General features: G+C 46.7%; 1 protein-coding gene across 1 annotated transcript in view; it reads left to right on the forward strand.

Moving 5' to 3' along the window:
* Positions 1-26,458, forward strand: part of GUCY2C (guanylate cyclase 2C) — a 1,090,166-nt gene that overhangs the window by 100,381 nt on the left and 963,327 nt on the right. The window contains exons 3-4 of the mRNA XM_073586670.1: positions 6,952-7,019; positions 19,179-19,388. Coding sequence (XP_073442771.1) covers positions 6,952-7,019; positions 19,179-19,388 — 278 coding nt within the window. The remainder of the gene's footprint in view (positions 1-6,951; positions 7,020-19,178; positions 19,389-26,458) is intronic.

A 26,458-nucleotide genomic window follows, 5' to 3' on the forward strand; every position in this document is an offset into this window, starting at 1 on the left:
GACGTGGTACCAAAGGGACGAGCAGAGAGAAGTCGGGTCACAAGCAAAGAGTCATACACGAGAGGTAGCGCAGTACAAGAGGGGCAGGCCGAACTCGTAACAGGGACAGAACCGGATCAAAACCAAACAAGCAAGCAAGATATCAGGCACAAGGCACACGTACGCACAAGGTCAACTAACTCAGCCGAGGGCAGGAGTATAACTGACACCGGACCTAGGTCCAGTGAGCATTAAATAGCCGCCCTCTGCCAGAGAGAGGTCGAACAATTAACCCCCAGTCTGTCAGGACGGGCCAAAGCGAAACCCCGTCCTGGATCATGACATCAGGTAATTAAACTAGATCATGTGATCCGCTATCGAAAGGTTCTAAACATGCATTTCTATAATCGTTTGTGAATTGTGCCGCTCCATCTTAACCATAAAAAATCAAACTTAAAATTAACATACACAAAATATATACAAATATAGGAATAACATTAATAGTGAAACATCATTTTGTTTCTTTTGTTTTAAACCTTTAGGATGTCTCGTTCCCAAATTGTAAATCCAGAAAGGCGTATTTTGATGTCTCCCCCCTTTTGGGATATTTTATGCACTCTATACCTGCAATTGATAGCGATGACATGCTGCCATTATGATGTGAAATAAAATGCCTGGAAGCCATATATATATCTCGGACACTAATACTATTATTTTCAATGTCTCTTATGTGCTCTGAAATGAGGGTTTTTAATTTTCTAGGTGTACAGTACATCCAATGTACATTAATTTACATGTTTTACATTGAATTTTGTAAACTGCATTTGTAGTGTTATAATTGATAAATTGATTTATGCTATAAGTTTGTGCGTCATCAGAATTATTAAAAGATTTAATACATTGTGCAAATGTACTGTACATGTTTTGTATCTATTAATCCCTCATTTAATCCAGATTATAACACTGCATGTTTTCAGAGTTTAACAAACAAAACAAAAAAACAAAAACAAAGCAAAACTCCCCCTCTTCCACTTACACCACCAACTCCTCCTAAACCTCCTCCACTTGTAGCTCCACCTTCTGGAGTCCCTGCGTGCAGAGCATTGAGTATTCAGGCAGATGCCTTTCGGCTTGAAAGCAGCGCATGACATCCCTGCCAAGCACTGCTTACAAGCATAAAGCAGCTGCTGGCATGGGAGCAGGACCCTGCAAGGGCGCACAGGGACGATAAGTGTAATGGTTTGGTTTTTCAATGTTTTCTGATGGAGCCACTCATACCAGGATAAGGATGGGATCATGCATATCAGGACCAAGATGGGGGACAATCTTACCAGGTTAAGGATGGGGGCCCTGCATACCAGGATAAGGATGAGGGAAATCATTCCTGAAAAGATAGAGATGAGGGGGACCATTCCTACCAGGATTGGGATGAGAGGGCCATGCCTACCAGGGTAGAGATAAGGGGGGCATGCATACTAGGCTGGGCATGAGGACCATACACACCAGGATAGGGATAAGAAGGCCATGTGTACCAGGATAGAGATCATGGAGCCATGCATATCAGGATAGAGATGCGGGGCCATGCGTACCAGGATAGGGACGATGGAGCCATGCATGTCAGGATAGAGATGAGGGGACATGCATACCAGGGTAGGGATGAGGGGGCCATGCATACCAGGATAGGGGATGTTAAGTACAGAATTGACCAAATTTTTTGCTTTAATTTTTTCCTAATTTCCTCCTCTAAAACCTATGTGTCTTATGGTCCGGTGCGTCTTATAGTCTGAAAAATACAATACTTTGTCTATGAATATTTCTGTGAGGCCTAAAAGTGAACAAAAGCTTTTAAACATTTTGTATGCTTTCTCACACAGATAGTGTTACATGGTCTGTGAACATTTTTTAGCTACTAAAAAGCTTTTAAAACATTTTTAGGTCTCAATTTTTCAGACATACAGTGTTATTTGCTGAAGTAGTTGTGGGATACCATTTCTATAGCACACTTTTGATGTATTGTTGATTCTGTTTGTCCCCCCTGAAAACTAGGGCCTTTAGGGTCTGGAGAGTCAGTCGGAGGTGAGTGGGGTCGCCATTTCTGCAATTGTAGGGTGCCAACCTCCGTGGCAAGGCAAGGATATGATAATAGTTTAATAGCGTGAGGCACTGTTTCCCTGTTGTAGCGTCGGCGTTCCTGTATGCTTCCTCCCTTCTCAGGCAGGGTCACCGACTCACTCACCATCGCAATGCCCGTCCCGCACCTACTCCTCTTTCCTCTGCTGCCCATGGTCTGTGCACTGCTCGCAGATTCCCAGGCACCATGCTTAGGGCATGCACACATGCACTCCCGGTTTCTTAAAGGGACAGCATGTGTCATCCTAAAGTGTCCCTAGCCGACGGCTAGAATCAACCTATCTGGACTCTGGATCCGCAGAAAATTTATTTCAGCAGGCTGTATCAGATCCCCTTCCAATGTCTGGAGAATTGTTTGGTGGTATCATCCGTGGATGGTAAACCTCTATCTGATGCTGTCCTATTCATTTTCAAAGTGGTTGAACTTCAGATAGTAATGCTGCACTTGGAGAAGTTGCCTGTTTATGTACTATCAAGTTCGTCTGATCCTCTGCTCCTAGGTCTGCCATGCCTTCTGAAGCACAAGTCTGTCTTGGATTGGAGATCAAGTGAAGTACTTTGTTTGGGTCAAGCGTTTCATGAGATATGTCTAGTTCCCATCTGTCCAGCTCATCCTCTGGCTACTCAATCAAATTTATCTGGCTTGCCTCCTGCTTATTAGACGTATGCTGATGTCTTCGATATGGAGGCGGGGATGCTACCTCCTCATAGGCCCTACGACTGTCCTTTAGATCTCTCCTCCATGAAGCCATATCTACCCCACATCCCAGGTTGAGACCTGAGCCATGTCAGAGTATATCAAAGAGAATCTAGCCAGGGGATTTATCTGGAAGTCATACTCCCTAGCTGGAGGAGGATTCTTCGTTGTAAAGAAAAATATTGCTCACTTTGACCTGTTATTGATTATAGGGGTCTCAACCAGATAACGATCAAGACTAAATTTCATCTGCCCCTCATTTTTGAGTTGTTTGATCATCTCAAAGGTTCCAGAGTCTTCTTGAAACTATACCTGCGGGGCCGTATACCCTGATCCAAATACACCAGGGGGCGAGTCTAAGACTGCCTTTAACACCCGGGATGGCCATTATGAATATCATGTAATGCCACTTGTGCCCTGTAATGCCTCTGTAGTCTTCCAAGAACTGGTGAACGATATCTTCTGTGACCTTCTCAACTAATGTGTGGTAGTTTACCTGGAAGACCTTTTGGTCTTCCCTTCTGACCTATGTTCACACAAGAGGGATTTCTCCAGGTTCTGCAGAGATTGAGGAAGAACTATTTGTACGCACTTTGAGAAGTGGGTCTTTGAGCAAACCTCTCTTCCATTCCTAGGGTACCTCATATCTGAGACTGGCCTAAGGATGGATTCCAAGAATATGTCCGCTGCCCAGAATTGTCCCCATCCTTATGGCTTGAAAGCAATCCAGCAGTTTCTCGGATTCGCTAATTATTACCGCTAGTTCATTCCGAATTTCTCCTCTCAGACATCTCCTATTTCTGCTCTGACAAACAACGGAGCTATCTCTAAAGGTATGGACTCCGGAAGCAGAAAGTGCCTTTGTGTCCTTAAAATAGACATTCTTCTTTGCTTCGATGCTGCACCGACCAGACAATAATAAGCAATTCTTTTTGGAGGTGGATGCTTCTTCCTCTGAGACTGGAGTCATCCTCACCCAGAAGTCTCCTTGCGGCTCTATGGTGACCTGAGATTGTTTTCCAAAATCTTTTTGGCTCCAGAACACAAGTACTAGATAGGCGATTGAGAACTGTTGGCGATAAAAATGGCTCTGGAGGAGTGGTGATTTTTGTATGAGGGAGCGAAGCATCCGGTGACCACAAGAACCTAGCCTGTCTGCAGTCCACACAGTGGATAAATCCACCTCAAGCCAGGTGGCCTCTGTTCTTCAACTATTTCATTTTTGTTCTTATCTCCGGCCAGTGGACAAGAACGTCAAGGCGGATGCACTTTAAAGGTATTTTCTGTCTTTTGACCAGGAGGAGGAGCCTCAACACATTATTGAGTCCTCCAAAATAGTAATTGTCGCACTATTGGAGATGTCTCAGGACAGGATGCAGTTTGTTCACTGGGGTCACTCCTCTAATTTGTCAGGTCATGTTGGACATTAGAAAATGGCTTTTCTCATTTCACAGCATTATTAATGACAGTTTCTTTGCAAAGATATTGCAGATTTCACCTCTGCCTTTTCCCCTGTGCCCAGATTAAGACACAGATACAGCTTCCGGCTGGCCGGCTACTTCCCTTGCCCATACAATCTTCTCCTTGGCAGCGCTTTGCAATGGACTTCATTACCGATCTTCTAGTATCAGCCAGATGTACCGTCATCTGGATAGTTGTGGATTTCTTCTCCAAGTTGGCCCATCTTACTCCTTTATCGGGTTTCCTGTCTGCTCCTGTGCTTGCTGAGAAGTTCATCCAGCATATTTTCCTCCTTCATGGCTTAGCTCTCCATATAATTTCTGATAGAGGCGTCCAGTTTACATCTCACTTCTGGAGGGCTACTTGCAAACTACTAAATGTCACTTTGGATTTCTTTTCAACCTACCATCCGCAATCCAATGGTCAGGTAGAGCGGTTTAACCAGATTCTGACTAACTTCCAGCAGCACTTCATTACTGCTCACCACATTGATTGGGGTGTGCACACACTCTGGTCTCTTAAAGGGTCAGAGAGTGCCATCCTAGAGTGTCCCCTGCCAATGACTGGGGGACACTTATTATTTAATGCACCTCCACCTGTTTGGAGGTGGCTGAGCAACGAGTCATGTCAGTAGTTTTCACGCTTGCTAGTTCCCAGGTCCCCTGTACCTGCCAGTCAGTTTACCTGTCCTGTACCTGTCTGCAAATACTTGCCATGTTTCCCTGTATCCCAGCCTTGCCCGCCAGCACCTACTTGCATATTAGCCATGCCAGCACCTGCTTGCATGTCAGGCATGCCTGCCTGCATCTGACTGCACATCAACCATGTCTGTCAACACTTGCCTGTCAGTACATGAGCCGTGCCTGCCAGCACCTGCCTTCCTTCATATCAGTCATGCCCGCCAACTCCTGCCTGCTTATAAATCAGTAATGCCTGCCAGCACCTGCCTGCCTGTATATCAGCAGCGCCTACCAGTACTTACCTGCCTGCATATCAGCTGTGCCTCCCAGTACCTTCCTGCCTATATACCAGCCGTGTCCACCAGTACCTACCATACCTACCTGCACCTGCTGTTATATCTTCCTGCCCATTTGGGGGTCAGCTTCCATGTGTTCAAAATCCATCATGGAGTAGCACCTGGCATCCATCCTGAGCCAAATCTAGCCCCACCATCAGGGGCTTCAGCAAAGAGTCAGGTGTTTGCTTAGTCACACTCCTCCAAGCCCTCCTCGGTACACAGCATCGTGGTGCCACCACCCAGCCCGTTACACTTGTTACTGGTATTTCTCTTTAAGAATTGAAATATTCTGTTACTGTCCCAGACACAACCAAGGGAGGAGACATGGAAAAAGTCTCTGAAGGTATTATAACATCTCCAAGTCCACGTTGAAATGTATTAAAGTCCCATTCAGCTACCATCAGTAGAGAAGTCCATATTCACTCTGATTCTTCTACAAAACCAGTGGCTGCAAAACCAGTGGCCTGTTTGGGGACCTCAAAGGCCAGCAACAGGGTGCATCGCTGATTTGTTCCTTGTAGAGTAAAATTAAGCCCAAAACCTGCACACTCTGTTTCAAGACATGAACTTTGAATTGCTATATTAACAGTGAAAATTGGTTGTCAATCAAGAGCAGTGGCACCACATTTTCAAAGGCCTGGACCCAATTGATCAGAGATCAGGACTCATGGTTGCATCTAGCCTTAGTGACAACACATGGCTGTCATCTTCAAGCCTCCTACATAAGGATCCTTGTTCTATTGATGTCAGCAGTGCTTTTGAGCCTGATGAACCACAGTCCAACGAAGAGATCAAACCAGCTATCACTACATGCTGCACATCTGTGGTATCAAGGATGCAGCTGAGGTCTTATCGCTTTCTACTGGTCAAGGGTGGTGCAGACTGGCACTTAAATAACACAGATCTCGAATGGCTTCATGAGAGAAGTCGTCACATTAAAAAGGACATTACTGCTGGACACATCTTATGGCGGGGAGCATACCTTCAGGTGTGTTAGGACATGGAACTTTCACCATTTGGATTGTTGGGTTGGTGGAAGTGTCTGCAAGTTGTGGCTTTCCAAATCTAAAGACAGGTTTCCAATTGGACTTGGATTATCTTACAACTGTTGTGGACTAGGCAACTAACCGTAAATTGGACTTTACAGTGTTTACAAGTAATGGTTGCATGTTTGTTTCTTTCTGGTCTTTCAGGTTCCTAGACATAAAATTATATTAAAATTAACCCACGCGGTAAACACTGTAAAGAAAAAAATACTGAAATGCCAGAACTGGCATTTTTCAGTAATTTCTCATCCAGAAGTAATGAAATAAAAAATGATCAAAACGTCATGTGTCATGAAATACTACCTGAAAAAAAACAAAAGCTCTTTATGCAAAAAACTAGCCCTCACATCTCCCTTTTTAAAGGAAAGAAAAAAAAATAGTTATGGCTGTTAGAAAACAATGTTTTATTTTTTTCTTGTTTTACAAAGTTCAGAATTTTTTTTAAACCAGTATAATAAAAACAGGAAAATATATATAAATTTGATATTGCAATGGCATATAACGAGTGCAAAATACAATGGTGAAAATTTTTTGATTTTTTACCATTTCACCTTGGAATTTATGACTTCAACTCTATGTCTTTATAGATGAGTAATACCTTGTCTTATTCCATTCTATAGGAAAAAAAACATCTGGGATGTGCCATTCTTGGACCAACATGTTCATATGCCACTTATCAGATGCTCACGTGAGTAAATATCTTAAGTTATGCAAATGTTATAAATTACATAACAATAATACCAAATACCAAAAAGGCTCTCTATTTTTAACAACACAACTTTCTTCCTTTTAAAACCTCATGTCATATTGTTTATGGCTAAGACTTGAGAATTCATATTAACTAGCGATGAGCAAATTTATTTCGAAAATGCATGTGATTTTTTTTTTCACCGATCCCACAAACACCCAATATAACCTATGATGCTATTCACATGTCCTTGTTTTCACATGGATTTTGTGTCCATGGAAAACACACAGAGGCAAAGGGGCGGACATATAGCCAGTGCAGCTGCACTGGGGCCAAGAGGTGGACGGGGCCCTTGTAGAGTGGTTAATACTGTCACAGAAAAGGATCAATGAAGTCTGGGAGGGTCTAAAGTCTATATCTGGGCATAGACAGACTGTCTCTAGGATGGTTGTAGATAAAGAGGGGCTTAATGAACTTAATCTATTCTTTAACAGATTTAATCACACACTGGCTGCTCCTGTCCCTGCATACCATTCACACCTCTCTGCTACAATAACCTCACCCCCTGCTGCAACTTGTCAACTGAGCCAGGGTCTGCTCTTCACAAGTACCCAGGTTGCAAAAGAACTGAATAAGATCAAAGTTTTGAAGGCTGCAGGTCCTGACGGCATCAGTGCAAGACTAATCAAAACCTGCGGGCACCAGCTGAGTGAGATCATTACATATCTGTTCAATATGAGCCTGAGAATAGGTATAGTACCACAACTGTGGAAATTATCGTGTGTGTTACCGGTTCCAAAGAAACCTTATCCAAAAGACCTTAATGACTATAGACCTGTAGCATTGACATCACACCTGATGAAGGTATTAGAGAGATTGGTTCTCACACGTCTCCGTCCTCTAGTGAGCTCGGATATGGACCCTCTCCAGTTTGCCTACAGGCCGGGCATTGGTGTGGATGATGCCATTATCCACCTTCTAGATAGGACTCTCTCTCACCTGGAGAAACCTGGGAACACTGTGAGAATAATGTTCTTCGATTTCTCTAGTGCTTTTAACACCATACAGCCAGGTCTACTGAGAGACAAGCTGGGCCTTGTTGGTGTGGACCTCCAACTCTCCACCTGGATCCTTAACTACCTCACGAACCGACCTCAGTTTGTAAAGGTTCAGGACAGTGTGTCAGACACGGTGATATGCAATACAGGGGCACCTCAAGGTACAGTTCTTGCCCCTTTTCTCTTCACTCTGTACACTGCGGATTTTAGGTGCAACTCATCTAGCTGCTACTTGCAGAAGTATTCTGATGACTTTACAATAGTAGGCCTCATCACAGGAGGTGATGAAAGAGAGTACAGAGACACTAACCAAGCTTTTGTGGAGTGGTGTCAGAGGAACCACCTTAGGATTAATTCCGGGAAGACCAAGGAATTGGTGGTGGACTTTCGCAAGGGCAAAAATCCACCAGTAGTGGTGAACATTCAGGGAAATGACATTGAGATAGTCGACACCTATAAGTACCTTGGTGTGATCCTCAATAATAAGCTTGACTGGGCCCATCACTTGGATGCAGTGTACAGGAAGAGCCAAAGCAGGCTTTATCTGCTCAGAAGGCTGAGAGCCTTCGGAGTTAGAGGGGCACTCCTTGCATCCTTCTTCAACTCTGTTGTGGCATCAGTCATCTTCTTTGGTGTGGCGTGCTAGGGTAGTGGCATATCAACCAGGGATAGGAATAGGCTAGACAAACTGATTAGAAGGGCCAGCTCTGTCCTGGGATGCACCCTTGATCCAGTTCAGGAAGTAGGCGACAGGAGGATACTGGCCAAGGTGAGCTACATGGTGCAGAATGATTCCCATCCCATGCATGAGACCGTGACAAAGATGTGCAGAACTGTCAGTGACCGGCTACTTCATCCTAAATGTGAGAGGGAGCGCTATCGAAAGTCCTTCCTTCCTGCTGCAGTTAGGCTGTATAACCAGCACTGTCCAAAACGGAGAACGACCCAAACAGTGAACTGATAGATCCAAAGTTGTGACAGTCCGGTTACATTTTTTTTTTTCCCCGTATATTTTACCTACTGTCAATGTAATGCCTTTATGCATCTGTATCTGTACTTGTTCCTTCCTTGCTACTGTAATGCTCTGAATTTCCCCATGGTGGGACGATTAAAGGATTATCTTATCTTAATAATTAGGGCAATCTGGTCTGTTGCTCGGTGCCCGAGGCTCTGGGGCGCCCATGGCCAGATTGCCCTCATCATGTGTGGCATGACGGGCAGGGATCGATTCTGCAGCTCAGCTGCCTACAAAAAAAATGGCAGCAGAGCTGCAGAATCCTCTCCTCAGCCTCCTGCCTGCTTGTTTCTCAGTGACACAGGCACGCGCAGCTTGATGATGTCACCATGAAACTCGTGTCTGTGTCATTTAGAAAGTTGCCGGCGACGAAGAAAGAAGTGATGTTGAAGGGTAATGGATGGAGAGGTGGGTGCATTTTTTTCCCAATACAATGGGGAGAACACAATAATGGGATTGGGGAGAGGACAATGATGGGATATGGGATGGGAGGGGATAATGATGGGAGTGGGAAGAGGACAATGATGGGAGTGGGGGAGAGAAAAATGATGGAATAGATGGAAATGACAATGATGGGAGTGGGGGAGAGGACAATGATGGGAGTGGGCAGAGGACAATGATGGGAGTGGGCAGAGGACAATAAGAGGGATTTCAATGAAAGTAAGGGGGACTATTAATAGACTTATGGATGGGGTGGGAGACAGAAATAAACACTTGAAATACATCACTCTGTTTGTAATTGGGGCGCCCTCCCAGGGCTGTGGGGTACTCGGTACCGGGCCGGTGTCAGTGGGATGTGTCACAGCAGCGGTGACCCAGTCCGTGGCTCTGGGCGCCCAAATAATGGGGAAATATATTTATTGGAATGGAATAGTTCGGGACGCCACCTGTGGTGCTCGGCAAGGGCGTTGTTAAGCCGACGCTGCAGACAGATCCGCTGGGACTGATGGTATGGTGCAGCAAAGATGTAATAGCTCCCCACAGGTGAAGATATAGCCCCAGGGCAGTGTAGATGTGGTTGGCACGGGGATGTAGCAGTGCCGGAAAGGTAGGAAACAGATAAGACACAGCGGGGTGCAATTTCTGTACCTTTACTTGATAACTGCAGTCCAGGGTCCTGATTACAGATGGTAACGGAGCAGGCTAGCCTGGAAGCAAGTCAGGGATTCTCTCTCAGCAGACGGGCTGTGCAGTCTCCTTCCTAGCGCTTGTTTGAATGAAGTACTCCAGTACTAAGTTACTCTGAAGTTCCTCCTGTCAGATGTTCCCAACAATTCTACTTGTATGGCAGACAGCTGTAGCCTCTCTCGGGGACTCCTCTCTTGAGTCCTGGATCTCTATCCAAGCTGCTGTTGTGCCTCAAGTCTTAGATGGGAGTAGGGCATTTACAGCCTCCTACTCCTCTGGTATCTGCTGTAGGACCATTAGTATCCGTACAGCCGTGGAGACCAGGCTCCAGTTCTTGCGCTCTCAAGCTGAGGGAGCTCTCCTTCCTAGCTCAACCTCCATCTTCTCTCTACTCGTCTGCACACTTCACCCTCCGCAGACTAACTAACCACTCCTTCCCCTTGGCCCTGAGAGAGCACTCCTCCCCTTAATCCTGGTACAGAGTTCCCCCTGCTGGCCTGGAGTGGAACTGTGTTGCATGCATGGATTGACTGCGAGACAGACCCATCATTGCCTCCAAGCCTGGCATTACCCTCCCCTGGAGGAAGGCAAAGCCACTGTGGCAGCCATACTCCTGGGGGGTGCCACATTCCCCCCTAGGGCAAGTCAGCACTCCTGGGCAGAACAAAAGCATAAACATGTAAAGAGACAATAAGAATTTGTACAAGATTTAAAAATGAAAAATGTACAAAAACCAAGTGCTTCAAAAATGGTCCTATGATGGCAAGTCCAAGCATCAATGTCCATGGTCCATTCCTGGGCAAATGGTAAAAGTTTTTGGACCACACACAAGTCCTGTGGTTCAGTGTCCATAAAACAAATTCCAAAGGAAACTCTTACAGGTTACCTGTAGGCACAAAACTTGAGAACAGTTACATATTTACACTTACAATTTCAACATTTACATTTATTTTGCTACATGCGATATCTAAGTGGTGGTATACCTTGTGTGGTGTGGGTAGACCTGCGTAAGACTGGTGCAGTGGGTAATGTACTGGATACACTACTGGGGGTTCTATGTAACACAGGGATACTAGACTGACTGTGAACTCAGATTCACCAGGGGCACAACAGGTTCACCACTGGCAGGGCGAGGGCTCTCTGGCTCCACTGCTGGTGTGGCATCTGCTACCCGATTTTCCTGATTCTCGTGAGTCACATCTTCCTGTGCTACCAATTGGGGAAACAGCAACACTGGCACCACTATAGCATCGTTCACTTTAGTCCAATTCGCAGGGAATTCTCCAAGCACTGTGCTGACCTTCTCTTCTTCCACTCTGGGCTGGATGTTATCTGGTTCTTCTTTCCTTTCCTTCATCTGGTCAGGACACAACTTCAAGTGATCTCTCGATACCGCTGCCGAGGTCTCTCCTCCATCTTTTCTCACAAGGCATACCTTAGTATTATCAAAGTTCGAGGACAGAATGGTATAAGGTTCAGCTTCCCATTGATCATCCAATTTGTGCAATCTTCTCTTCCTTTTCAAGACTTGCTCCCCCAACGACAAAGGAACGGCAGGTGCATTTTGATTGTAAAGCTTCTCCTGCTCTTGCCTTGCCTGAGCCAGACTCCTTTCCACGCATTCTTGAACTCTCCGGTACTGTTGCTGCCTCTCCGTGTCCCAATCAGCATCTGGTGACGCTACTTCAGGTGTCAGGACTCCCATGTCTAAGTCAATAGGCAGCTTACCAGGTCTGGCTCTCATTAAATAGGCTGGGGTACAGTTGGTAGAGTTCACTGGAATATGGTTGTAGAGGTCTACCAGATCGGGCAACTTCTCTGGCCACAGATTCCTCTCCTCCAAGGGCAAAGTCTTCAGGAGATCCATCACTACCTGGTTCATCTTCTCGCACATGCCATTGGTCTGTGGGTGATATGGCGTTGTCCGGATCTTCTTACAACCATACAGGTTACAGAATTCTTGGAACACTTCTGCCTCGAAAGCTGGACCTTCATCTGTCAGCACCCTTTCAGGATACCCATGTGGTCTACAGAAGTGCTGTTGGAATGCTCTGGCTGCTGTCCTGGCAGTTTGATCTTTGACAGGCACAACTACCAGGAATCTTGAGTAGTGATCCACAATGGTAAGTGCATAGATGTAGCCTGACCGGCTTGGAACCAGCTTCACATGGTCCAGGGCTACCAACTCAAGGGGCTGTTTGGTGATGATTGGCTGTAGCGGAGCTCTCTGACTGTCCCGATCCTTTCTGCGCAGGTTACATTGTCCACACTCCTGCCACCACCTCTCAATGGCTTTCCTCACACCAGCCCAGTAGAACCTCTCTCAGAGCAATACTTCCAACTTCTTCCATCCGAAGTGTCCCGCTCCATTGTGGTATGCTTCCAGGACCATTGATGCCTCTCTGTTTGGGACTATCACCTGCCAAACCAGCTCATGAGTGCGGGCATTGATACTCCTCCGACACAGATTCCCTTCATAAATGAACAGCCGGCCTCTCTCCTTCCACAACTGCTGAGTTTCTTCAGGAGCATCCGACTCTGGACGTGAGTCAGCTCATGTCAGCAGCTCCTTCACCAGGCGGACTGCAGGGTCACTATCGCGTTTCTGCCCAATCATGATGGGGCAATGGGTTCAGGGTGACCTCCTTCAAGCCAGACCGTCTGTTTCTCACTCCTTGAGCACGCTGGGCCGCAAGTGGCCGGTGGAAGGGAGGTAGCTCTATCTCTTCAAGAGCCTCAGGGTCTTCTCCGGCATCTGGTAGGTTAGGCATTCTGGACAGCGCATCAGCATTGGCATTCTTGTGCCCTGCCCGGTACTTGATGGTAAACTCATAGTTCGATAGCCAAGCCATCCATCGCTGTTCCAGTGCACCTAGTTTTGCAGTGTCCAAATGCGTCAACGGGTTGTTGTCCGTGAAGATAGTGAACTTGGCAGAGGCTAGGTAATGTTTGAACCTTTCGGTGACAGCCCAGACTATGACAAGGAACTCCAGCTTGAAAGAACTGTAGTTATCAGGGTTCCTTTCAGTGGGGCGCAGCTTCCTGCTGGCATAGGAGATCACTCTTTCTTTCCCATTCTGTACCTGCGACAGTACTGCTCCTAGTCCCATGTTGCTGGCATCTGTGTACAGCACAATGGGTTTGCCATAGTCTGGGTAGGTCAGAACTTCGTCTCTTGTGAGAGCCATCTTCAATCTGGTGAAGGACCTTTCCAACTCTTCAGTCCATTCAAAGGTGGAATTTTTCTGCTTGGTCTTCTTGAACTGCCTCACCAGGAGATTTTGCATTTTGTGGCTATTTCAGTAAAGCCTTTGATGAATCTTCGGTAGTAGCCTACCAGTCCAAGGAATTGGCGTACTTCATGAAGGTTGCTGGGCTTCGGCCAGTCCCGGATGACTGTGACTTTATCAGGATCTGGTTCCACACCTTCTGCACTGACCACATGACCAAGGTACTGCACCTTGGGCTTCAGGAGGTGGCATTTGGAGGGCTTCACCTTCAGGCCAAAATTGGACAAAGCTTCAAACACTTCAGCCAGGTGTTCCAGATGATCTTCATAGGTTTTGGAGAAAACAATGACATCATCCAGGTACAACAGGACCGTCTCAAAGTTCATGTGTCCCAGGCAGCACTCCATCAGCCGTTGAAATGTTCCTGGAGCAGTGCAGAGCCCAAATGGCATATAATTGAACTCACAGAGACCCATTGGAGTGGTAAATGCTGTTTTCTCCTTGTCTGCCTCTGCCACGGGAACCTGCCAATACCCACTAGTGGGATCTAAGGTGGAAAAGTAATTAGCAGTTTTAAGTGCAGCCATTGATTACTCAATTCTAGTTAATGGGTAGGCATCTTTATGTGTAATGCTATTAATTTTCCTGTAATCAACACACATTCTCATGGTACCATCCTTTTTCTTTACAAACACTATTGGAGCTGCCCAGGGGCTACAACTGTGTCTGATGACCCCTGTCTCCTTCATTTCCCTCAACATACTCTTAGCACACTGGTATTGTGTTGGGGGTATAGGTCTGTACCTCTCCTTTATGGGTGGATGGTCTCCCGTGGGGATATGATGTTGAACCCCTTTTGCCTGCCCAAAATCTAGTGGGTGTTTGCTGAATACCCGCTCATACTCTTGTGTCACTCTGTAAACCCCATTTTTCTGGTATGAAGGTGTAGAGTCAGTTCCCATCTGCAGTTGCTGACACCACTCATCTGACTCTTCACAGAGCTATTGTCCTCCACCTGATCGGATGAGACCAAGGGCTCTGCTGCCTGCAGAGAGTTGTTATTGGCAGTGAGCAGCTTGGCAACTGTGGCGTACCGAGGTATTGTGGCTTCCTCTTCCCCACAATTCAAAACGCGTACAGGTACTCTCCCGTTTCGTACGTCAACCACGCCTCTGGCTGTCAGGACAGTGGTCCTGCTCTCGGAGTATCCTGGTTCTACCAACGCCTGGTAGTCTCTCCCTCTAAGACCTATAGCTGCCAGACACCAAACCAACATTTCACATCTGACGCTGCCAATCTCTCCGCCAGAGAGTTCTACCTGTTGTCTTTGCATCAGGGCTCGGATCTCCATCTGCAGGACTCATTGTTCTCCAGAACCAGCAGTCTCAGCCACCTGTTGCAACAAGACAATAACCTCGGACAGACGGTTTTCAATTAATTTGTACCAAGAGTCATCATGGGATTACATTCACGTCGGTCAATATCAACAACTATTAGACCTTGAGACTTTAGCTCTACCCGCCCCACTTTAACAGTAATTTCTTTACATCCTATCTGCGGGAAAAGACTGACCATTACTAGCAACTACTGTCAGTTCATCAGTGGGGCCACGGGTAAGTTCTGAATCAGTCCAATACCTCTTGTACAGAATGTACGGCATAGTGGTCACCTGTGAGCCAGTGTCCAGCAAAGCGTTCATGGGGATGCCGTCAATCACCACAGGAAGGATTGGTCTCCCTCCCACATACTTGGCTCTCCAGTTCCTTGGGCCTGGGGATCCTATTCCTGGGGGTTGGCCCTCTGCCCCAGGGGTTGCTCGTTTAAAGGACAATATCTTGCAAGATGACCGGCCTTGTAGCAGCGACGACAGATGGGACGTCTGTCCTGGTCATAGCGATCATTGTTCCTCCCTCGAAGTGGCGGGGCTCTCCTCCTCCGGAGCCATGGGGCATCCTCTGGACTGGAAGCAAGCTGGATCTTTTCTTTGGAGGACACTTGTAGGGACTGCACGGTTTTAGTAAGTGCAGCCATTCCTTTGGTAAACTCCTGGACCTGAAGACGCAGCTCCTCAGTCGGGTCTTTATCCAGAGTTTGTGCATCAGCCTCCACAGGGTTTCAAGAAAAAGATGTTGGTTCCTGATGGTAGGTGATTGCTGGGCGCCTAGGGGGCACTGGACGGCTGTCAGTGGACTCCTGCAGTACCCGAATAGCCCTGTCCTTAAAATCAGCAAAGTCCAGATCAGGGTTTTGCAGGGTTATAATACGCAACTGTCCTCTGTTGTTACTGGATAGGAGTCCCTCAATGAACTGCTCCTTTAACAGTTTATCTTCCTCCTTCACACTGTCAGGATCAACTTGCTTAACTGCTCGCAGCGCCTCCTGCAGTTTGAGAGCATAATCCCTGATACTGTCCTGCGCCTTCTGTTTACAGCCAAAGAACCTCATCTTGATTTCAGCTGCAGTGCGGGTGTCAAAGGTGCTTCTCAGCTTGGCCAGGATCTTTGAAACAGTCTCTTTATCAGTGTCCTGCCAGGCTTTCACCTCTCTCTGTGCTGCACCCATTAGCTGTCCAATCAGGATATTCACTTTCTGGCTTTCAGACAGAGGGTATACTTTAAACAAACTGCACAGTCTCTCTTTAAATTCACTCAGGGTATGCGACTCACCCGAGTACTGCGGTAGCCAGGCCGCTCCCGGTATATAGGGCATAGACAGCAGCATTATGGAGACCGCTGTGGCGGGGGCTCCTCCAGGTGGTGCTGCGGGGTTGGCAACGGCGCCTGCCGCTGCATCGCCGTTTGGCGCAGACATCCTCTTCCCCCCTAGTTAATGTTAGCCAGGGCCGGGGGTTGTGTGAGCTCACCGGCAGCTGCTTCGCAGGCCCGATGCTCCGGGCCTACCTCAGCTCCTCCTCTTGCGCGCTGTCCTCTCTTCCCGTGCGGCACTTCACTTCTTCGTGCTCTGTGGCAGGCTCCGCCCACGAAGGCCTGCCCCTTCTTCCCACGCGCGCCAAGCAGCGCGGTAATGGCGGCTATTGGCGCCAATTTCACAAACAGTCTGTGGCACACAGGACCCGGGGGGGGTACCGGGCTCCATAATCCTGTTCGTGACGCCAAATTGGGTCGCCCTCCCATGGCTGTGGGGTACTCGGTACCGGGCCGGTGTCAGTGGGATGTGTCACAGCAGCGGTGACCCAGTCCGTGGCCCTGGGCGCCCACGTAATGGGGAAATATACTTAATGGAATGGAATAGTTTGTGACGCCACCTGTGGTGCTCGGCAAGGGCGATGTTAAGCCGACGCTGCAGACAGATCCGCTGGGACTGATGGTATGGTGCAGCAAAGATGTAATAGCTCCCCACAGGTGAAGCTATAGCCCCAGGGCAGTGTAGTTGTGGTTGTCACGGGGATGTAGCAGTGCCGGAAAGGTAGGAAGCACACAAGACACAGCGGGGTGCAATTTCTGTACCTTTACTTGATAACTGCAGTCCAGGGTTCTGATTACAGATGGTAATAGAGCAGGCTAGCCTGGAAGCAACTCAGCGATTCTCTCTCAGCAGGCGGGCTGTGCAGTCTCCTTCCTAGCGCTTGTTTGATTGAAGTACTCCAGTACTAAGTTACTCTGAAGTTCCTCCTGTCAGATGTTCCCAACAATTCTACTTGTATGGCAGACAGCTGTAGCCTCTCTCGGGGACTCCTCTCTTGAGTCCTGGCTCTCTATCCAAGCTGCTGTTGTGCCTCAAGTCTTAGATGGGAGTAGGGCATTTACAGCCTCCTACTCCTCTGGTATCTGCTGTAGGACCATTAGTATCCGTACAGCCGTGGAGACCAGGCTCCAGTTCTTGCGCTCTCAAGCTGAGGGAGCTCTCCTTCCTAGCTCAACCTCCATCTTCTCTCTACACGTCTGCACACTTCACCCTCCGCAGACTAACTAACCACTCCTTCCTCTTGGCCCTCAGAGAGCACTCCTCCCATTAATCCTGGTTCAGAGTTCCCCCTGCTGGCCTGGAGTGGAACTGTGTTGCATGCATGGATTGACTGCGAGAGAGACCCATCATTGCCTCCAAGCCTGGCATTACCCTCCCCTGGAGGAAGGCAAAGCCACTGTGCCGGCCATACTCCTGGGGGCGCCACATAATGGCTCTATATAATACTGTATATGAGCTTCACTTTTTGTATTGAAGAAATGAAATAAATTAACTTTTTGATGATATTCTAATTTTGTGAGAAGCACTTGTACATAATAAACAAAACTATGTAGGATATGTATGTATGTGGCTATATATACAGTATATATATATATCTGTATCTTTGTCACCATAAAAGGAAGGTGGGCCCTGACACATTTTTCACGCAGGGTTCCCAAGCTGTCAGTGTCCGCCCCTGCAGAGACATGTCCATTTTTTCCAGGCAGCATGGATGAAAAAGACCAATAAGAGTCTAGGGGTCTGTGAAAAACACGTACATCATATGTATGACACCTGTGTACCGTCCATATTTTGTCCGTGTATAACATTGCAAAGTATAGGAGAAGCTTTGTCATTTCTTTATATTTTTCTCTATTTGTGAAAAACACTGATTGTAAAAATGAACACACTGATGCACAATTGTAATTTTTTTTTCATGTATTTAATCATGGATGTGTGAATGAGGCTTAAAAAATACTAAGAAATTTTCAACACATAAGTAAGCCAAAATGCTACCACTAAATTGGAACTCATCCTGGGAAAAAGATCCCTTGTATGGGTATGTCAGTAAAAGAAACACAAATACAATTACTGTGTCCTTAAGGTCCAAAATTCCAGTGTCTTTAAGGGGCTAAGATCTTAAAAACAGGCAATATTATGAGGTTTAAGGGGTAGTCCAGTGAAAACAAACAAGTTATCACTTATCCACAGGATAGGCGATAAGGTACTGAAACGGTGGATGTCGGACTTCTGGAACTGCACCAGAATCGGTCAGAACGGGGACGCCTTACCACTGATCCATTCGTCATTTCTAAGGCTACCAGAAAAATCCGAGCACAGAGATCGGCAGCCACACAGCCCCACTTTATGTTTTTGCCCAGAACTCCACTTTGTCTAAAACCAGCCCCACAGACACATTGAAGGTTGGAAAATAGCAAATGTTTTCATTTTATTATTCAGGGATTTCTTTTTATAAATTTAGAACATACTGATTTCATTTTATTATTAACATAAATTCTAATGTGTCACAAAAGAACTAGAACAGAATAAGTTGGTAGGAAATGACATTTCAAGTAGGGTTGATCGAATAGCTTCAGATAAGTTCTTATCCGAATAGCTATAGCACTTACCGAATAGCTGCATGGGGAACCCGGATACCTGGAGCGCTCCAGATAATCAGCTGTTTGGCGCCGCAGCTGCAGGTGTCAAGACTGTGTGACAGTCATAACACATGCATGGAGAGCCTATTGGTTATGACTGTCACACAGTCGCGACAGATGCAGCTACAGCGCTGAACAGCTGATTATCGGGAGCGATCCAGGTTTCCAGGTTACCGAGGCAACTATTCGGTAAGCGCAATAGCTATTCGGATAACCTTAATTTCAAGTTATTGTTACATAAAGTGACACATGCCAGATTTTATAAATGGGCCTACCTCCTAGCTTTATGTTGTGTTTTATCGCATTCAGCATTCTATACAGTACATTTATTTTCTATACATATGGGTCTGATCTATTTATTTGTTTCTTTCTTGCCTTGACAGATTTAAAAATATATTTGCTTATCCGGTAATTTCAGCTGGGAGCTTTGGTCTGTCTTGTGATTATAAACAATTTCTCACTCGTATTTTAATCCCAGCCAGGAAAATAGCATACTTTTTTTATAATTTTTGGAAATTTTGGCACGTAAGCAAGCCAAAGTGGAACTCTGTATACGTATACAAACGGAATGGTCACACAGAATCCTGCTACTGGTAAGCAAAAAAAGTGTACTAAAGAATTTATTAGTAAGAAATGCTGTATGAACACAAATATATACCATAAATATACCATATGTGTACATTTGCTGTTTAGAAGGGGTAGTCCCATCTCCAAGATTCTATCCCAATATGTAGTAGGGGTAATAATATTATTAGCAAATTTCCTTCAATTAGAAATGTAGTATACTTCTTCTGAATCACTATGTCATGTCGCTTACCTCATGTACACGGCATTGCAGTAGCTTAAGTCCATGGTTACGACCACTAATAATAATGACAGTAAGTTAGGTGTTAGTGGGCATAACCATGGATATCTAAGATCCTTCCCCATGCCTAGAGTGCAGGATGCAGGAACGTAATGACCCCGGTCGTAGTGGCTGCTGCTGTGACCAGGCCTGGCTGGTCAGGGGCCCGCTAATGCCAGCAGAAACTTCAAGTGGATGTGCGTCCTTGGATGCACATCCAGTTGAAGTGTAATGAGGCGCACGTATGTGTGCAACAATATATACGCTGCCAGCCAATCAGAGGCCAGCATTTGACGTTGGCGTGCATGTGACGGGGCACATGGCAGTGTCATCATGCGATCCCTTCACAAGTGGAAGTCAGCTGCCGGCTTCACAGGAGAACAAAGCGTGGCAGGGGAAGCAAAGGAAAGGTAAGTATTTTATTTATTTTTCAATCAGTGGCCGTACTAGTTCATCGATGACTATGGGGGTGCCTTGTACGTTATGGATTACTATGGGGGTGCATTATAATTTATGGATGACTATGGGGGTGTATTATACTTTATGAGTGGCTACTATGGGAAGCATTATATTTTATGGATGACTTTGGGTGCATTATACTTTATGGATGACTATGGGGTGCATTATACTTCATGGATGACTAAGGGGTACATTATACTTTATGGATGACTATAGGGTGCATTAAACTTTAAGGAGGACTTTGGGCTGTGCATTTTATTATATGAAGAATATGGGTTGTGTATTATACTCATGTGGATGACTATAGGCTGTGCAGTATATTATTTGGAGGACTATGGGATACATTCCACTATATGGAGGATTATGAGCGGTGCATTATACTTCTATGGAGCTGAAAAAAGAAGTGTGTACAAAAAATTGCCAGGATCACCATGAATAAATTTCAAATATTAGAAAATACATTTTATTAAAGCATGATTACACAGGATCACACAAACAAGGTACAGACCACATGTTAAAACAATTTAAAAAACATTAAAGGTATAAACCATAACACCTGAAGGACCAGTTAGGTACCTTGTAGCTATCTCCACTGTGTGCACCAGACATATAAATAACGCAACATTGAACAAATGACAATCAGCTAATAGTGTAAATTAAGTAAATTACCCGTGGCTTCCCCTTTCCCCTGAAGAAGCCATGCTTAGTGGCGATACGCGTGGGGTTCCGCTCTCCACACATCATGCTGTGACCGGGTATTTGTATCTCCACATCCACATACAGGCTTTTTGCTGCCTTCTTCATTTACCCCTAAATTGATTTTACCATATGCTATAGTACTTATATTTAAACCTATAGCTCAACTGACCCCATTGTTTATGGTCTTTTCCATTTGCTCTGTTGGGGTTCTCTCAGTGCAGCTTTAGCCACTGGACTTGAATATTTGTCTGTGTCACGTGGACCCGTCTTGTGTGACACGACCCGCAGGTCGGTAACTAAAACAACAAGACACGGCACGTGTAACTGTCCTGTGTGACACGACCCACAGGCCGGGAACTAAAACAAGACACGGGGGAAGGGGAAACAATTACAACGGTGGGCCCTGCGATAGGGAACGGGGACGTGGAGACCTTCTGCACTCCCCTGAGTCAGTGTCCCTCACACTCCTAACGTTCTCTATACAGACTCCTCACCTGTCGCCGAGCCGGAACCTGTCACCCTAGCACACCCTACACCTATCCCTTGCTAGGGAGCTGGGTGGTGCAGGCACTGGCCCCACCGCTGTACTAATACACACCAGGGAAAAATACAAACAGGGATAACACCACTTAGTTTTGCTCTGTTGCTATTGCTCCCAGCAACAGAGTCCACCACCAGAGTGCAGCTTTCCTCCAGAATAGCTGCTACTTCTCCAAGCTTTGTCAGATCTGCAAGGAACACCTCTCTGTAATTCCTTCCTTCACCAGACTTTACACCAGAGCTCCCCTGAGCTGCTCTCTGTAGTTCCTTCCTTCACCAGTCTTGGTTGGAAATGAGCAATATCACCAACAGTGATTGCAACCACCTGACACTCTTTTATAGGTAAGAGTCAGCAATCAACCCTGCTTCATAATCACGTGCACTAAACTAAAGTAACCAGAGTGCAATGACCCTAACGGCCACTGGGGGCAAAATTAGAACTGAAACCACACAGTGCAATGACCCTAATGGCCACCGGGGGCAAAAACTAATTTTACGCACACAACTTAAGGAAAAAAAAAGGTTACTAGTGCTTTTATCTGTCATGATCCAGCATGGATCATGACTGTACCCTCCCTTTATGAGGGGTCTCTGGACCCTCAAGACCGCTCCTCATAAGGGAACCACCTACAGAGGGGATGCCCAGATCCAGAGTTCACCCCTGCAACTACCTGCATGTCAGGTTAATGACAAACGAGCACCGCTGGTATTGGCAATGTATGTTCTGGAGGCACCACACATCTCCGAAGCACCGACCTTGGGAATGAGTTGTGTATGTGTATGTTTGGGGGTAACTCGAGCTGGTAAGACTCCTCAACACACTTCCACTGGATGTTTTTTGGTGACCACCCATACATGCTCGTTCACACACAGGTCCGGACCTGAACGTTTATTGCCACACATTCGTTTGTCACAATTCGGTGAACTCTTTCTGGGATTGACAATAGAGGCGTCCCCCTGTGTCACCACACTGACACCCCCGCAATTCACCACAGGAACACCACCCTCCAACCCCTTCCACCATGAGGTCTGCGCCTCCCAGGGTTGGCTATTGGCGAGGGTGGAGACTTGCCCCTACTCTCCTGCAGCACATCTGCTGCTCTCACTGGAGAGAAAGGGGTCGGTTGAAGAGAGACGGCAGAGACAGTAGTCCCTAGGCAGCAGCCCTCACATGACTGCCCCCAGTTGACCACTTCCCTCGCCCGCCAATCTATTACCGGGTTGTGTTTTTTCAGCCAAGGAAGGCCTAAAACGATAGGTACTGGCATTCCCTCGAAGACATAGCCTGACAAGGACTCCTCATGATGTCCTATACATAGATGAATATTTTCTACGAGTTGGGTCAAGCTCCCCTGGCTCAGTGGAACAGAGTTTATGGCCTGGACGCTTATAGGTTAGGCTAGCATCCTACACCTCAGGCCATGAGTCTGGACAAAGTGAGCATCCACCAGACTGACTCTTGCTCCGCTGTCCACAAGCACCGGTATCACCTTCGGTACCCCGCCAGCCAACACCTCTGCTGACATAGTACCTTGGGAGGGCCAAATGGAGGAAATATACACTCCCTGGTCATCTCCCTCCAAACGACCAGGGGAATGCGGCTTCTCAGATGGCACAAATAATTTGGCACGGGTTGAGCAAGCCTTCCGGACATGACCAGTCTGCCCACAGTAAAAACATGCTGACACCACTCCCCGAACCGTAGGCAGCACCGTACACAAACTACTTCCTCCTGCTTGCATAGGTTCGTCTTGAGACTTGGCACGCACTGGGCAGGCTTTCATGAAATGGCCCGGCTTCCCACAGGAAAAGCATACCCCCCTACCATGACGAGCGGCAGACACCCCCTTTTTTGTACCAACAACCCCGGGCTGTCTGGGTTCCTCCATCCGCACTGGTGGGTCCTCCTCCTTAGCGATGACAACAGGGGGCACATTTTGTGTATGTCTCTCCCTAAGGCGTCTATCCACCCGGATGGCAAGGGACATGGCAGCCTGAAGCGACCTGGGGGTGGCGTACTGCACCAGAGTATCCTGCAACTTTGGAGACAGACCCTGCACAAATTGACTCCTAAGTGCAGGGTCATTCCACTGAGTGTCAGTGGCCCACCTCCTAAACTCTGAGCAGTACTCCTCAGCAACCCGGGCTCCCTGTTTACACCTACGGAGTCGGGATTCCGCCAGGGCGGTGCCATCAGGATCCCCATACACTAGCGCCAAAGCCGCAAAAAACTCATACACGGACTCTAATGATGGTGAATCGTCCGCTAGGGAGAAGGCCCAGGATTGGGGATCCCCAATAAGAAGGGACATAATGATTCCCACCCGTTGCTCTTCACTCCCTGATGAACGAGGGCGCAGCCTGAAATATAATTTGCAGGCTTGCTGAAATACCAAGAATTGATCTCTCCCTCCAGAAAACCTGTCAGGGAGGGACATCTTGGGTTCTGGCTGAGCCTGAGCCTGAACCAAACCTCCAAAGCCCACCAACAGCTGCAGCTGCTGCACCAACTCACCGCGCAGCCCCCTAATCTCATCACTAAAAATCTGCAGCATTTGGGCAAAAGGTCTGCATTGGTTCCATGGCTCAGCAGAAAAAAATGTTATGGTTGCTGATAATGTCACGTGGACCCGTCTTGTGTGACACGACCCGCAGGTCGGTAACTAAAACAACAGGACACGGCACGTGTAACTGTCCTGTGTGACACGACCCGGAGGACAGTAACTAAAACAACAAGACACGGGGGAAGGGGAAACAATTACAACGGTGGGCCCTGCGATAGGGAACGGGGACGTGGAGACCTCCTGCACTCCCCTGAGTCAGTGTCTCTCACACTCCTAACGTTCCCTATACAGGCTCCTCACCTGTCGCCGAGCCGGAACCTGTCACCCTAGCACACCCTACACCTATCCCTTGCTAGGGAGCTGGGTGGTGCAGGCACTGGCCCCACCGCTGTACTAATACACACCAGGGAAAAATACAAACAGGGATAACACCACTTAGCTTTGCTCTGTTGCTATTGCTCCCAGCAACAGAGTCCACCACCAGAATGCAGCTTTCCTCCAGAAAAGCTGCTACTTCTACAAGCTTTGTCAGATCTGCAAGGAACACCTCTCTGTAATTCCTTCCTTCACCAGACTTTACACCAGAGCTCCCCTGAGCTGCTCTCTGTAGTTCCTTCCTTCACCAGTCTTGGTTGGAAATGAGCAATATCACCAACAGTGATTGCAACCACCTGACACTCTTTTAAAGGTAAGAGCCAGCAATCACACCTGCTTCATAATCACGTGCACTAAACTAAAGTAACCAGAGCGCAATGACTCTAACGGCCACCGGGGGCAAAACTAGAACTGAAACCACACAGTGCAATGACCCTAATGGCCACCGGGGGCAAAAACTAACTTTAAGCACACAACTTAAGAAAAATGCTTTTGGGATAATTTGCTTCATTTACACTATTAGCTGATTGTCATTTGTACAATGTTGCGTTATTTTTGATACGTCTGGTGCACACAGTGGAGATAGCTGCAAGGTACCTAACCAGTCCTTCAGGTGCTATGGTTCATACTTTCAATGTTTTTTTCAATTGTTTTTATCATGTGGTCTGTACCTTGTTTGTGTGATCCTGTGTAACCATGCTTTAATAAAATGTATTTTCTAATATTTGAAATTTATTCATGGTGATCCTGTTCATTTTTTGTACACACTTATTTTTTCTTGAGTATTAACATAGTCATGTTTTAAATGTGGGGCTAGTGATCCCTAGTATTATTTTATGGTGCCCTCAGACTTATTTTATGCAATACTTCTATGGAACCTCATAACTTCTATGTATGTGCCTGGTGATTATAATTAGAGTTGAACGAAAAGGGTCGGTCAAATTCATAAGTCGCCGACTTTCGCTAAAGTCGGGTTTCATGAAACAAAACCCGACCATAGAGTGAGGTCGACCATGAGGTCGGCGACCAGAACGTCAAAGTCACGTTTCAAATGATGCTTCCAGTGCCCTTTTTCAGCCAATGATGGAGGACGCACACTGTGGGCAATGCGATGACATGGGCAGCGGTCACCACCATCTTTGAGAAGGGCATGCATGTGATTGGCTTGCTTTGTGTGGCGTCACAGGGGCTATAAAAGGGCATGCATGCTGACCGCCATCTTACTTCTGCCGATCTTAGCATAGGGAGAGGTTGCTGCTGCAGATTCTGAATAAGGGAGAGCGTTAGGCAGGGAAGAAGAAAAAAAACTGCTTCTGCTGGTAGCGATTTTCACTGTACAACACAACAGTTTGTGTGCAGTGACAGGGGAGGCTATATTTTTGTGCATCAGCTCTGTTGGTTATTAGGCTGCCTTATAAGGCTCCCTGATAGCTGCATTGCTGTTTGCACACTGCTGTGCAAACTGCTTTTTTAAAAGCAAAAATACTTTTCTTCCTCTTTTCTGCACAGTTACCAAGCGTTCATTTTTCCACACTTTTGTGTGCAGCAGTCCTGCTTATTAGGCTGCCTGCTGCCATACTTGGACTGAGAGCATCATTGTCAGCCTCCTAAAATCTCTAGGGAGATTCAAATTCTCCCCAATACTATATACACCTTGTACCTTGTCATACACCAGCCAATTTAAGCCTGTTAAATTGAGGTGTAATCTATAGTGGGCCTGAGATAATTGTTCAGCCTCCTAAAATCTCTAGGGAGATTCAAATTCTCCCCAATACTATATACACCTTGTACCTTGTCATACACCAGCCTATTTCAGCCTGTTAAATTGACGTGTAATCTATAGTGGGCCTGAGATAATTGTTCAGCCTCCTAAAATCTCAAGGGAGATTCAAATTCTCCCCAATACTATATACACCTTGTGTTAGGGACGGCGGAACACACTAAATATAAATAATAGGAAGTGCGTTTGCCGCCCGGGGTCCACTGTGTAGTAGGTGTAACAACCGCTGCTGAGTAATGGCAGACTCGCTATATGGCGGTATACTGCGCTCGGGTTAAACGTCACCCGAGGTGCGCAGAGCGGACTCTGTTAACCTCACAGAGGCGCTAAAGCATAAACGCTGAGCCTGTTAGTTTCACAGGTCTCAGCTGGCGTGCACACACGGTATATGGTCACAGGACA

This window comes from Dendrobates tinctorius, unplaced genomic scaffold (genome assembly GCF_039654945.1).
Source record: "Dendrobates tinctorius isolate UK_male_01 unplaced genomic scaffold, ASM3965494v1 ptg000094l, whole genome shotgun sequence".
NCBI classification, from domain to species: domain Eukaryota; kingdom Metazoa; phylum Chordata; class Amphibia; order Anura; family Dendrobatidae; genus Dendrobates; species Dendrobates tinctorius.